This window comes from Fukomys damarensis, unplaced genomic scaffold (assembly GCF_012274545.1).
Source record: "Fukomys damarensis isolate Sample0158 unplaced genomic scaffold, DMR_v1.0_HiC HiC_scaffold_7, whole genome shotgun sequence".
In the NCBI taxonomy this organism is placed as follows: domain Eukaryota; kingdom Metazoa; phylum Chordata; class Mammalia; order Rodentia; family Bathyergidae; genus Fukomys; species Fukomys damarensis.
Window position 1 is genome coordinate 33537593 of NW_022900919.1, and position 13949 is coordinate 33551541.

The 13949-nt window shown below is 43.3% G+C and overlaps 1 protein-coding gene across 1 annotated transcript in view; it reads right to left on the bottom strand.

Annotated features, from left to right (window-relative positions):
• Positions 1–720: 720 nt before the first annotated feature.
• The window catches only part of Ism1 (isthmin 1), an 82111-nt gene continuing 68882 nt past the window's right edge, over positions 721–13949 (bottom strand). Inside the window, exons 7-9 of the mRNA XM_010634214.2 lie at positions 13701–13844; positions 10641–10730; positions 721–5117 (exon numbers count right to left, since the gene is read on the bottom strand). Of these exons, the coding sequence (XP_010632516.2) occupies positions 4600–5117; positions 10641–10730; positions 13701–13844 (752 nt within the window). The 3' untranslated portion in view covers positions 721–4599. The remainder of the gene's footprint in view (positions 5118–10640; positions 10731–13700; positions 13845–13949) is intronic.

The window sequence follows — 13949 nt, forward strand, 5'->3', positions numbered from 1 at the left end:
ACAAAGTGGCTCTGAGACTTCAGGCCTTTGAAAATCCCTTCTTGGAGGTCTTTACCATAACCCTATGGGGAAGATGTGAAGGCTTCTTGGGTTTCTCTGTCTCTGTCTCTGTCTCTCTGTCTCTCTGTCTCTCTGTCTCCCCTCCCTCTCTCCTCCCTCCCCTCTGTTCTTTTATTTGTGTTGATGATAGAAGAGGTAATAAGTCACTTCCCCAAGGAGAAATCCATTCTGGGAGACCTTGGCTTTTTTCTTTACTACTCCCTTCTTTTCTCCTCCATTTACTAAGCGCTCCAAAGATAAAAGAAAAAAATCCACACAAACAAAAACAATAACCAAGAAACCCCAAAATGCAAAGCACCAGAATAGTTGAATGTAGAGAGCAACAGGAGGGTACCACGACACAAAGTGAAAGTACATGTCTAGTGATATAAAAATTTAAAGCAGTGCTTATTAAAATTTGCTAAAATTCCCTTTCATTAAGGAATGAAAGGTGTATTTCATTTACACAGTTCTCGCTCATGGCAAATCTAAGATTTAGGCATGACTTTTGTGAAAAATAAACTTAACTGCTAGAAAAAATTCTTCTTTCCTTTAAAAAAGTAAGAGTTGAAATTTTTATATCCTTTGAGTCATATTCTTGAAGCAATTGGCTAATTCAAGAAATGTTACTTTCCCAATTCAAACATGACATTTTGAAAATCATCCATGAACTACATGCCTCAAGAATGAAAGACTTTTCTGTGCCATTTAAATTTTTTTTTCATTTTTAGGGCAATCATGAATATCTATAAGGGTGCATTTATTAATCCCAGAACAGATAGAAAATTAGCAAAGTCATAAATATTCTTACCTAGCTTTGCTATTGCAGCTGTGTCTCAACCCAGTCCCTTGCCAAGTCCCCCACCACTAAAATGGCTAAGGATGATGTTATTTTTGCCATTACAGGCAAAGCACTGGTCTTTGTATTTTGGCTTTCTAGATTTCTAAGTGCAAATCTAAAAAACAAATTATCTGTATCTAAGGTTTGTTCTTTTGGTACAATTCAACAAAGAGATGCTAGTTCCAAAAATTTGTTTCAGTAAATCTTACCTTCTGATCCTAGAAAATATCCGTCTTCTAATCCCATATGGTTAAAAAAAAAAAAAAAAGCAACTGACTGTAAACTTTCTGCCTTACTTTGCACTACTGTGTGCAGGATCTGTACACACAGATATATGTTTCTGCATTTGCCCACGTAGTAATTACTGAAGCAAGCCTTTAATTTGTCTGAAATTGTGCAGTGATAATGGTAATGACTCGCACATTTTTCCATTGGAAATTGTAAATGGATTACGAAGAAAGAAATTTGCCCTGTCCTCTTCTCCCAAACTCTTTTTCATAACTCTGTGTATATCGAGACAGAGTTGATGCTCCTGAGGTTTTGATCACTGTCACTAGGGAGACTTGAGGAAACTGGTCCTTGGACTAGCACTGATCTATCTATAGTCCGCAAGGAAATTAATTCTAAAATTAAAGTGTTTTAAAACTTATAGAGTTTATGCTATTGATTTGAAGGGTCCCCCAGAGATTCATGTACTGTGGACTTGATGGGACAAGACAGCAATATTCAGAGGTGATTGGATCTTGAGGGCACTGGCTTCATCAGTTGATTGATCCATTGATGAGTTTATAGCTGGAGTTTTAGGAGGTGGGGCCCAGTTGGAGGAATTAAGTTACTGGGTCCACACTTTTAAAGAGTATCTTGTCTCCAGCTCCTTCTGCTCTAGCTGTTTCCTCCTCTGCTTCCTGGATGCCATGAGGTGAGCAGATTTTCTCTAACATGCCCTTCTACCATGATGCTTCTGCCTTGCTACAGATCTAAAAGCAATGGAGTCTCCTGACCATGGAATGAAATGTCTGAAATCATGAGCCAGAATAAACCTTTCCTCCTTTGGTTTGCTTTTTTTAGGTATTTGTTTAGGTATTTGATGAAAATCTAATAAAGGTATTGCAGCTTAGCACTATAAAATAGCATGTAGCACAGGAGAGGTGAGAAGGATCTCTGCCTTTGACCACTTGCTTTGGATCCACCCAGAGACCCTTCTGCTTCCTTTCTTTCCACGTATGATCAAGGTACTTGTGACCCACTTCTGGGGCACAGACTAGCAGTGCTGTGCAGTCTATTTCTGCTTCCTGGACTCCCAAGTGGCTTGTCACCATTATGGAATGGTGTGACAAATAGCAGAGCCACAGAGAGTGAGGAGTGATGTATAGGTCTTTGCTGCCTGACTTAAAACTGTGCATTTATTCTCCCTGCTCTTTACCCTTGGAGCAGGCTGTACTAGAGATGACCTCCAGGGCATCCTAGAGAGTCACACCTTGATGATGGCAGAGTGACAGATAAAAGGAGTCTGGACCCTGGGTCATCATTTAGAAGAGGATCACTTGGCCAAGATCATACTTATCAGACTCTTGGTAAGCCGCTGTGATCATCTCAACATCATGAGTGTGATCAAAAATCTGTCTTTATGTCACTTACCATTATCTCACTTATGAACTTCCTTTCAATGGTGTTCCTCCAACTCTAACTAGAACATTTGTCAGAGGCTCTCACTGCGGAATGTTTTCGTCTCTTAGTATGCAGTCTAGCTTCCCATCCATCTCATCTACATTTTCTGCTTCTGTGTATGTCCTGTGAGGGAACTCCTCATATCAAAGCCAATGCATTCCATTGCTAGCCAATTTGCTTTGAAAAAAATTATCTTCCTACTGTCAGAAACCAAATCTGCTTCCCTGATACATGGACCCATTGATTCTGTGTTAGTTCAGTTGCATAACATTCCTTCAGATTTGAATAAGGCTCTTCATTCCATGATTAGATGAAGATCCTAAATACAAACATCCTAATATATTTAGGGCAATGCATTGTGACTGATAAGGGCTTTTTCATAAGAAGAGTTTTATGTAAAGAACTTAAGGTTTGGGTCAAGATTACCAAAGATGTTAGGCATATACAGAGAGCAAAAATTTCTTTTTTTTTTTTTTTTTTTTGATACCGGGGATTGAACTTGGGCCCTTCTGCTTACAAGGCAGGCACTGGAACCACTGAGCTAAATCCCCAGCCCCTACTTCCCTTTTTGTAGGAAGAACATCAGGCTAGAAAATGAAAGATGGGTCCAATGTGATTTTTTTTTTTGAGCTTTGGTTTCTTATCTAGAAAAGAAATAATTTGAATGATAAAGCAGTTCTGCTTGTAATTATAACTGCAGAATTTTGTTTGAAAGTGGCTTTATTCATCTGAGCTGTTTTCAGCCTTTGCTCTGGTTTGGTTTGCTTAGCTTTGTGTGGACAAATAGAGACATGTGTGTCAATGGATTTCAGCCACTTGGGGGCTGGACAGACATAATCGGTGCCAAAGATGCTGACTTAACGCCAGCCACCACTGTGTTGTCAATCAATGAGCCTTTCATTACCACCTAGGGCTATTTATGGTACTTGTATCATAAATCAAGGCTGCAGGTAAAACATTTTATTATGACTTTATTATATATTCTCTTTTCCTGGAGTTTTGCAGGTAGGATATTGCATAGGAACCCATTCTATTTATCCTAAGTTTCACCCTATAGAACCAGATCATCTGATGCACAACACCCAGTGACTCAATAAATACTTTATAAAAATAATGCAGTTTTCTTCTTTCTTAAAACATAAAAAAATTAGAATTTCCAAGACTTCAGCTCCCCTCCTTCCTTTTTTATACTTTATTTCCTGGGGGTAGACTAGTGGAAAAAAATTGTTAGATGAAATGAGATCATATTCTTTTTGCATTTCTTTTGCTTTTTTCCTCTGGAAAAGTGCTGCTCTTTCTCTGTCTGAACTTCCTGCAATCTTCCGAACCTACTAAGACTTGCGCAGAAATTCTACTGTCTGGGGGGTCTTTTAGCAGACCATAGGATATGCTAACATTCATCTTTTATTTCAAAGCCTATTTTAAACCTAGGCTCAGATTTTCCCCTAAAAATACCCCGTCTGAGGCAAGAGAAATTTGGAATCTGAGACTCCAGCAAGGTGCTGTACGACTACATAACATTTGGTTTAAGGTGGGTGTTTTCTTATTTTGATATGCTTCCATTGCACTATTTTCTTTGTAAGGAAACCATTGCAAAATTCCTTTTCTCTCCCACTTCCCTAGGCCCCGCTCTGTCTGATTCTCACAGAAACAATTAAATAGCTTTACAATGACAACTCCAGAGAAAAGGTTAAGCTTAAGTCACATTCGTATTAAATAAGTTATATATAAAAACTACTTATAATGTTTACAACTTCAGTCTCTTTCCTCCTTTCCATGTCTGGAAACACCAGATCACACCCACAAGGCTCCTAGGTTCCTCTTCTGTCTGCTGTGGTGTCCCAGCCTCCTGCCCACATGGCCGCCTACACGGAGGTCTGTGCATGATCAAGATGGCTTCCCATGGTGGTTGTGCACGGGCCTGGTGCCCACCCCTTGTGTAATTCATAAAAACTCATGTAGTATACACAAATATACACTTAAACACATGGGAAGACCTGGGTGATCAGTGCCCTAAAACCAGAGATAGCGCCTGTGCACCTCACATCCTTTCAGTACTCCCTGGCCTCCTGGAACTGCTTGATGTAGTCCTCATCAGAGGGGCTCTCAGTGCACTTCTGCCCGTTGTTGGGCGGCCGTGCCTCATTGTACCTGCTCCAGTCGCCCTTGCAGATGATCCAGGGCAGCACATCCACCTTGTAGTGCAGCTCAGCAGAGAACTCGGTGCTGATGAGGTTGGGTGTCCCCGCCCCTTTGCCCCGGGTGATGAGCTGCATGTTGTCGCCATAACAGCAGTGCTGGGCAGCCAGCGTGGTGCTCTCCAGGGACAGCATGGACCGGATGCAGTATCGTGCTGTGGGTTTGTAGATCTCCAGCTTTTCTTTGGGCCCGCTGGCGTCCTTCCAGCGGAAGTCCTTGTGCTTGATGTGGTCAAAGATGTCTGCTGTGCTGTAGGCCACCTCGGTGGGGTAGGAGCAGGGGCAGCTGGGCAGGTCGTTGATCACCTTGTGCATGTACTTCTTTAGGAATTCGCTTTTGCAACTCATCCATCGCTCACAGCTGTCTGTATCTAGAAAAGCGCAGAGAGAAAATGTCTCGCCACATGAAAAACCAGGTGGCCAGAGGACAGAAAAGCCAGCAACTTCCTTCCTAGTCAGGGAGTCCCTGCAGGCAGAGCGAACTACCAGGCTAAGGTGAGGGGTGGAGATGGAGGAGGGGGCAATCTCATCAGTCCTGAACTTGGGAACCTCTTTTTTTTATAAGACATCTTCCCAATCCTCCATTTTGTATTATGACAAAATTGTGAACACACAGAAAAGTAAACAATATACTAGAGACCACCCACATTTCATCGTCTAGATTTAACTATCATATTTGCTCTAGCACTTAAAAAGTTATGTAGAAATGTATATTATTACCTCTAAGTTTTAATCAGCATCTTTTTTTGTTTTTGATACTGGGGATCCAACTTGGGACTGTGTGCTTGTGAGGTAGGTGGCAGAACCACTGAGCTAACACTCTTTAGTAGACACCTTAAAAAACCCCACAAAACCCCCAAATCTAGAAATAGGCTATTTTCCTAGATAATTATAGCCTCATTATCAACCCTAAGAAAACTAACAATAATGGAGAGAACTGTGTTTAATTTCTTCTTAAGTCAGTGGTGATGTGAGGGAAAAAGCTTCCATGGGACGCTGATAGTCCAGGATTTCATTCCTGCCTTTCACTGACTAGTTTAAAATAGAGCCAAACTCCCAACTTCTTAACTTCAAGCAAATGATAATGGCTGTATGCAAATTAATATGCCAAGGTAGCTCAAAGAGGGGCTTAAGATGCCAAAGGAAGTGACCTACAGGCCCCAGTCAGAATGTGTCTCCAGGGTATTGTTTGGTTCTTACAGTATTGAAAGAAATATTGATTACTTGCAAACCTTTAAGAATTAGCTGACTCTAATCATAATTGTGGACTCCTTGCTTCATTTGAAAAATGAAAGAAGAGAATGGAATTAATATGAGAAAAAGAAAAAATGGAAACAAAGTCTCTGTATGTAGGGAGGGGTGAAAGGGTTGAAGGGAGGGCAGAGGAATGGGAAAAAAACAAGAACTAAGATGGTTTATGTAAAGGTGCTAATTTCTAATGATGAATGTCATTAATTGTATACCTTAAATGTACCAATACATTAATTAAAAGAAGAAGAAAAACCACAGTTGTATCTAGCTGGTTCTGCACTGGCCTCAGGGAACAACAGGGAGGGAGATGGTGCCCGCTCCCTGGACAACACAGGAGTCCCCAGCTCTGCCCAGCCCCTACCTGATCTTTTCTCTCAGCTTTTCTGGGTCATGTAGTCCTTGAAGACTGAGATCTCTGATTTAGTGATTGTCCCAGTTTGGATTCTTCTGGCCCTGAGGCAGAGATTCTAGTGGGACTGGTTTCTCTGGAGGTGATTCCAGGACCAGCAGCCAAGGAGCAGGAAAGGGAGGGCAGTCAGCACGGAGAGTGGCTCAGACAGGTGAGGGGAAAATAGCCAGATGGTCTCACATTCAAGGGAGATGAAAATGCCCCTGTCATGGGCCCCTTTTTGTGTTCTGGATAAGAACTCACTGCAAAGAATCCCTTTACCCATGAGACCTGGATGAGAGTCACACTTGTGCCTCTCCCTTTACTTGAGACACAGACCCTCCAAATTCCTTTCTTTGCTTCATAAATGATTAGCTGAATTGCACATCATGTCCCCACTGCTGATTAGAACAAGACGTAACTTAACCAAATCTTGATTTTCCTTTCTTCAAGGCTCTGGTTTTGGGCCTCTCTCAGCCTGAAAGAGCACATGGACTCTCTTTAAGTGCCATCCATCCCCCGAAACAAGCTGGCCTGAGTAAACATTGAGACCATCTCACCATCCTATATCCTACTTCCCTACCCTGGGCTCTTTCTAGTTGTCTCTGCTGCTCTATAAAGGAACTCTGCCAGACCCTGGGCAGACTTGCAGACCTTGTGGTCACAGAGTTGGCCTTATTGCAAAAATAGGGAGATAATACCCTAAAATCTCTCTTTACTGCTTTTGGATGTGTTTTTATATATGGGATCTGCATATTTATCCACCAGCTCTTATCTATTATATAATATATAATATTAGCTCTATTATCAGCGTTGGGAGCTGCCCTGCAGTCATGGGGCAATGGGTGTGAGACACCCTCAGGCAGGAAAATAAAGGGGCTGCAGTTGAGGTCAGGCTGGGGTACAGGAGGAAGGGGTATAGGTGGGTCACCAACAGCATCTACCTCAGTGGGCTGCAGTGGGGAAGTTGAAGCATATTCAACTAATGATGCCAAGGGTGGCAGAACATGGGGTACATGAAGGCAAAGGTAAAAGCCAGTGTTCAAATATGAAGGAGTGTGTGGCACAGTGCTGGTCTTGAGACATGGCAGGGGTCCTGCTCAGACCTCCTAGAGGAGAATCTGCTCTAAGCCTCTGACCTGCAGCCTCCAGCAGGAGCTCCTTTTGGGTCTACCCTCGGAACCATGAATCCCATGGCTGTCTGGGGTTGAATACATATTCCTTTTCATTGGAGCAGAAAATATAGGGAGGTCAGCTAGTTGGTATCAGATCATGGACTTCAGTTTAGGCCTATTCAGAGGACACCACAGAGCCACTGAAGGTTGGTGAGTGATAGTGACCTGAGTTATGCTGGAAGGAAATGAATTTAGGGCTGGTATTAGTGAAAAGAACCCAGGTGAGACACCTGGTAGGGTGGTCAGAGAGTTAGTGGTGTCAGGCCTTGGTGGCTTTTCAGTTGAGAGAAAGAGAGGACGCCTTGAGAAGTGATTCCGGCTCGGAGTCAGATCCCAGGAGGGTGGTGGTGTTAAGAGTGGGAATCAAGTGGTCAGGATAAGGGCAGCCTGGAGCAGGCTTGGGCCCTCACCCATAAAATGAGGACAAGATATGGAGGCATCACTCATGAACCTGAAAAGGCCTGGGATGAAGAGTTTGGGATCTCGTGCTAAACTGCACGGGATTGATTGAATCCCAACTCAACTGTTTAGTTGCTCTGCAAAAGAGCACGTTTTACTTCCATGTACTCTCTGTTTTTCTCATTTTTAAATTGGTCCTAAAAATACCACTTCTCTCATAAAATTAGGGTGAAGATGAGATGGCAGGGAATGAAGAGAGTGCACAGGCAAGGTCTAGGTTATGGCCAACTGGAACATGCAGTGGCTCCTTTCAGCTCTGAGTTCCATGATCCCATGGCTGTGACCTCCTGACTAAGCAGTCATGATGACAGCTCCCTCTCAGACAGTGTCTGCAAGGCCCACAGGGTCTCCTTGAGAGGGCAAAGGTCTTCAAGAACAAAATTCATGCAGCCGAGCATGGTTGCGCACGCCTGTAGTCCCAGCACTTGAGAGGCTGAGGCAGGAGGTTCACTGTGAATTCGAGAGCAGCCTGGGCTACATAGTGAGTTCCAGGTGAGTCTCAAATACATAGTGAGACCCTGTCTCAAGAAAAAAAAAAAAAAGAACAAAATTCATGCAGCCTCAGAAAATGGCTTTGTATTTCCCTTCCAGAGTGAGAGGTCATTCTAATTCATGCACCTACAGGGCATTAACTGAGTTATTTTAAATTGTTGTCCAGTTCATATGGGCTTTTTAGTGTACTGGTCATATGCCAAGTGCTTTACAAATATTAGCTCACTGAATTCTGCAGTACCACTGGGAGATGGGCACTGTTGCCACTTGCTCTTTTACAGATCAGAAAGCTTGAAGTAGTACTGCGTTAAGAAAATTGACCTTGAGCACATCCACCTTTTTCTTTCTCTGCTTCACTCATTTTCAGTTTGCCCTTCTATGTCTGCATTCTGTGCCACACCCAGCCCTGGAAGGTTGATCTATCAACTTGACCTCTGTGTGGGCTGAGCCAATGGGAAGACCCAGCAAGGGGCCAACAGAGGGAAGAGTGTGAGGTCAGACTGTCTCTTTGGCTCCTCTCCCTCCTCTCTTGCACACTGTCTGCATCCTTCTGTGAGCCAGGACTGCTGTCAGGTGCTTTCTTGCTGGGCTCTAGTCACTGTTTCTTCCCTGGGCCCTTCTGGCCATGAGGTGGTAAGGGCTGCCCACTCTCGTAGTCTCCCCTTGGAACTTGGTACAACTCCTACTTGGTTTCCCTCCATCCCGCTCATACCTTTGCAAATAGTCCTCCACCAAATGCTCCCCAATTACATGTTCTTTCCCTGGCTGACACACCAGATCTACTTAGCTGTTATGGCATTAGCCACATGCTGGGTGTGGCTCAGGCATCTGGACTCACTTTGTAATAAAGCAAGAGGCTAACTGCCTGTGGGCACCATATGGGGAGCCTAGGAAGTGCTTGGCCCCCAAATGGACCACCTTCCACTTTATGTAAATCCATACCTTTCTAGTCATTTGTTTTAAATCAAATACTCGTTCACAGAAGGCTGTTGTCACAGGAAAGTTGACTGTGTATCTGTGAAGGGACTGGGCTGATGGGAAGGCCTTAGTGACAGAATTTCCAAACTGCCTGCAGTTTGGCTTGTAGACATGTTTGATGGGATTTCTTTGTAAAATAAATTATTAGCAAGCATTATAAAAATTGAGATATATTCTAGCAAAACCCAGATTTGGGGCCTTTCTTAGAAAATCAGAACATCTGGCAGTCCTGGGCCCATAGTGGGGATACCATGGCTCCTGGCTTGGATAAAGTCTGACTTCTTAATTTTGTCACGGTCCCCACCACTCTCTAATGTCCCATGATGCTGTAGTCATCCTAGTCCAACTAGTGCTGGCACCATCATTTGTTAGTCTTTCCTTTTTTTCTAGACTGTTGCATTAGATCCTTGCCTCAGCCCTATAGTCCTTCAAGATGAGCATTTGATCAACAAATTACACCTCAAATAACTGGGCTGTGAACTGACAAGGGACCCAGACCGCCCACTTTTGTCTGAGAAAGCACAGCAGAAGCGAAGAGGTTAAGCGAGAATTTTTTGTGGCAAAAAGAACTGGAACATAAAATTATATCCAGAAGCACATAAAATGATTTTTAAAAAGCAAACTTGCACCAGAGTAGTTCCTCGTAGTTTTGTTTGGTTTGTTTCTTATATCTGTGCTAATATTTTCTCAGACAAGTATGTAGTACAGCAGAATGTACCAGAAGTTTATGAAAAATTCTTGCAGTAGAGGGGGGTGTATAATATTGAGAAATTTCCTCTCTCTACTTCCTTCCCTCTGCTGGAGAACTGATTTTATTGGGGACACACAGTGGTGGCTGAGTGAGAAGAGGCTCCAGGGTGCTGAGCTCGTGCTATCCCCGATTCTGTGCTTAGGGCAGATTCTGGACCCCACCTGCCTCCCGCTGAGGAGCTGCAGAGGTTCTATGGCTTAGTCTGCTGGAGTAGGGACAGGATTGCTCTCTCTTTCTGAGAGCCTGTTCATTGAGCAAGAAAAAAGCTGGAAGAACTAGACCCCAGAGAAGGAAAATGAAACATGTATATGGATCCAGGGATGGCATTGCAAGGGCAAAAGGAATCTCCAAAGAGCTAAATCAATATTTGAATTAAAATAAAAAGAAAAAATATTCTTACCGACTTCAAACAGCTTGGTGGCATTAAACTCCTCACTTCCTGCAAGCAGACTCACTTCCGTGGCCGCTGTCCTGAAGGTGTCTTCAATGCCTAGACATAGACAAGAGCTCATTTTCCCCTGGTTATATGGAAAAAGTCACCCCCTCCCAAATAAACAAATACACCTGAACAAAGCCTTTTTTGTATTCACTTCTTCTCATGGGCAGAAACTTGCCAACAGAGGAAATAGTAAAAAGCAGGTAGTAGTGCATAAAATATATTAAAACCCCAGATACCATGGGCAGCATGAAATCTGATCCAAATGTGCCTAAATGAGACTTAAGGAACTCCTTCACTTGGACTGTGGATGAGGTTAGCGGGGAGTACAATTCAGAGTGGCTGTCTAATGGCATCAGGGTGACAGGCTAAACCAGACTCAGTCAGCATAGTGGTCAATACCTGTCTTTAATGACTGATTGTCTGGGTCCAAGTCAGAACGAACAGTGTGCACTAGGGCAAGCTGCTTTCTCTTGTGTGCCACAGTTTTCCTATCTCCAAAGTGGGAGAACTGAGTGACACCGTCTCTCTGTGGAGCTGAACAAATTAAATGAGTTGTGTGTGAAGAAATCAGCTAGAGCAAGAGGGTGAGTGGTAAGTGCTAGATGACATTTTCCTCTTCAATGTTTAGCTAACACCATTTGAGGACGCAGCAGTTCCTAGCGAAAAACCAGGCATCTCACATTCTAAGAGTTTTAGCACTGCTGTTGGTGCTTCAGAAAGAGTAAGTTGGGATTGCCCTAAGGAACTGAGCCCAGTTTGCTTTAAATTTCCCACCTCCCTTCAGGATTCTCTCAAAAGTCCTATCCCAGCTAGCTTTCTTTGCAGACAGGAATTCTGCACAAGGTAAAGCAAGCCGAGGAAAGAGTGGAGGACCATGAAACTTTGTCTGCTGGGTGTGACTTGATTTCCTTTAAGGACTCTCTGATTTTATGTGAGGCCCCTCCAACATATTTGTGGGGTTGACATAGGGAACATACTTTATACTGCCAGGATGGGGAGATCCTATTTGCTCTGTGATTCTTTCCTGTAAAGCTGAGAATCAACAAACCAAATAAGGCAAGAGATCCTCCAAAAGGAAATCTGTCTGATTCCCAGTAAGGCCGGGAAAGCTCATGCAAAGAGGCAGAAAGGACAGGAGAGCAGGGACAAATGCATAAGCAGAGTCGTTGGCCACAGTGCTGTTAGCAGTGCCAAAAAATTAAGAAGAAAGCATTCAAAATGGGGACAGAGAAGAGCCTTCCCTTGAAAAGAAATCTAAATCTACCACCTGGGGTCTGAATGTCAGCTCTGGAAGAGAACACCATAAACAAGCCCCTAGACTCCAGCACTGAATGCCATTTTTGTCTCTGCGTGTCTGAGCCATCTACCTTCTGGGGGAGGAGAAAGAGTTCAGTGGCTAAGAACATGGATTCTTTCTGGATTCAGCTTCATTGTTGATCACCTGCTGCTGGCCCAGTACCTCATTTTCCAAAGATGCCAAGTGGGAACAATAATAAATACCTATTTCATGAGGTTACTGTGAGGATTAGAATGAAACAATGCACATAAAAACTATGGGAAGTTGCTTGATCTTTACGTACTTAAAAACTTATCTTTTTCTTCAACTCTTTCTTCATTGTTGTCTTTCCCGTCCTCTATTCCTCCTTTTTGCTTTCCCTCCCTCCCTTTCCTTGGGCTGGAAATCAAACCCAGGGTTGCAGGCATGCTGGCCAAGTGCTCTGCTATGGAGCCACATCTGCAGCCAGTCTTCATTTCCTTTTGGTTCATGTCCTCCTCCTCCTCCTCCTCATCATCGCCATCATCATCACCGAGATCATTATCTTTGTCTTTTTCTTCACGGTATCTCCTTTTCCCGTGTTCATGTTGTCCTCTCCTTCCTCCTCCTCATATTTTCCCCTCAGCATATTTCATACTCAGCTCACTATGATGGACATGAGAAGGATCAGGAAAAGTAACCTCATGGTTGCTCTGTTTTGAAATCTGTGTGGCGGTCATGGAGCCAGAACTACCAGTACTTAAATTTCAGCCCCACTTTCCGCATGTGCCCATTTGCTAACATGCACACTCATTCCAAAGGACCCTTCCTCTCTCTCCTTACAAACCCCCGGTGTTTCCACTTCTGTTTCATTCCACACATCTCTGGTTTGAGAAGAAAGTGTCCAGAAGGAGCAGGGTTCATATTTTCTTTCTCTCAGATGAAGCTGTTTGGAATATGTGGTTTCCTGAGAAGGCTTAAGATAGTACTGTAGGCTGGTACTCTACCTGGCCGTGGGAAGATATAGTCAAACTCTTGACCAGGAGTTGGTAAGCTCTTGTGTAACAAGTCAGAGAGTACTAATGTTGGGATCTGTGGATCCTTTATAATCATCTTGGCTGTTGCCTCCTCTTCCTTCCCCTCTTTTTTTCTCCACTTCCACTTGTTCCTCCTCCTCCTTCTCCTCCTCTTTTTCTTTGTAGCCCTTAAAAAATGTATGGGGCCTAAAGAAACAGATCATATGCTGGACTTGGTTTGACAACCAACATTAGAGTCAGCCACAGGTACTGTTCACTGCTGGTATGAGCCCTCAACAAGTGTGCAATTAGTTTAATTTTTAAAGCACTGACAATGCAGTCTAAAGTCATAATTAAATGCTAAGTAGCCCCAGTTTGCTCAAGGTTAACTGGTTTTTTCTATAGCTGGCTATTGACTTTCTCATCCTGGCTTCCTTGTTAAACCAGGTCTGTCTTCATATGTCTTTTTGAGTCAAAAAAAATCTCACATCAAAGGCACAAACTAACCTTCTTTAAATTAACCAAGTATAATGTAGCTCTGTCTTTTAGGTCACAGCTACTTTGACAGTACATAGTACTCAGATAATCCATCCTTTTCCCCATTACACTCATTAATGATCTCTTGTCTCACTCTGGTCAGAATTCATATAGGGAATGACCATCTTTTAAAAAGATTATTTCTGTAAGTTTTAAAATATAAATTTAAAAGCTTTTCCTTGTACTTGCATCCACACTCCAGTGTAAACTTACCTGGACAGTTTGGACGGTCACAGGTCCTAGATTCTGTCGCAGTGCACGCGTAGCCACAAGACCGGGTCCGTTTCTGGTTACCATTCCCACAGGTGACGCTGCAGACAGACCAGAGACTCCAGTCACCTTCTCCATCTGTGGAATCTGGAAGGGAGCCAGGGAGATGATCATCAACCTCATCCAAAAAATCTCCACATCTCCCCTGTAGAGCAGGATGTCACTGTACACTTCCACTGTTCTTGTGTTGGA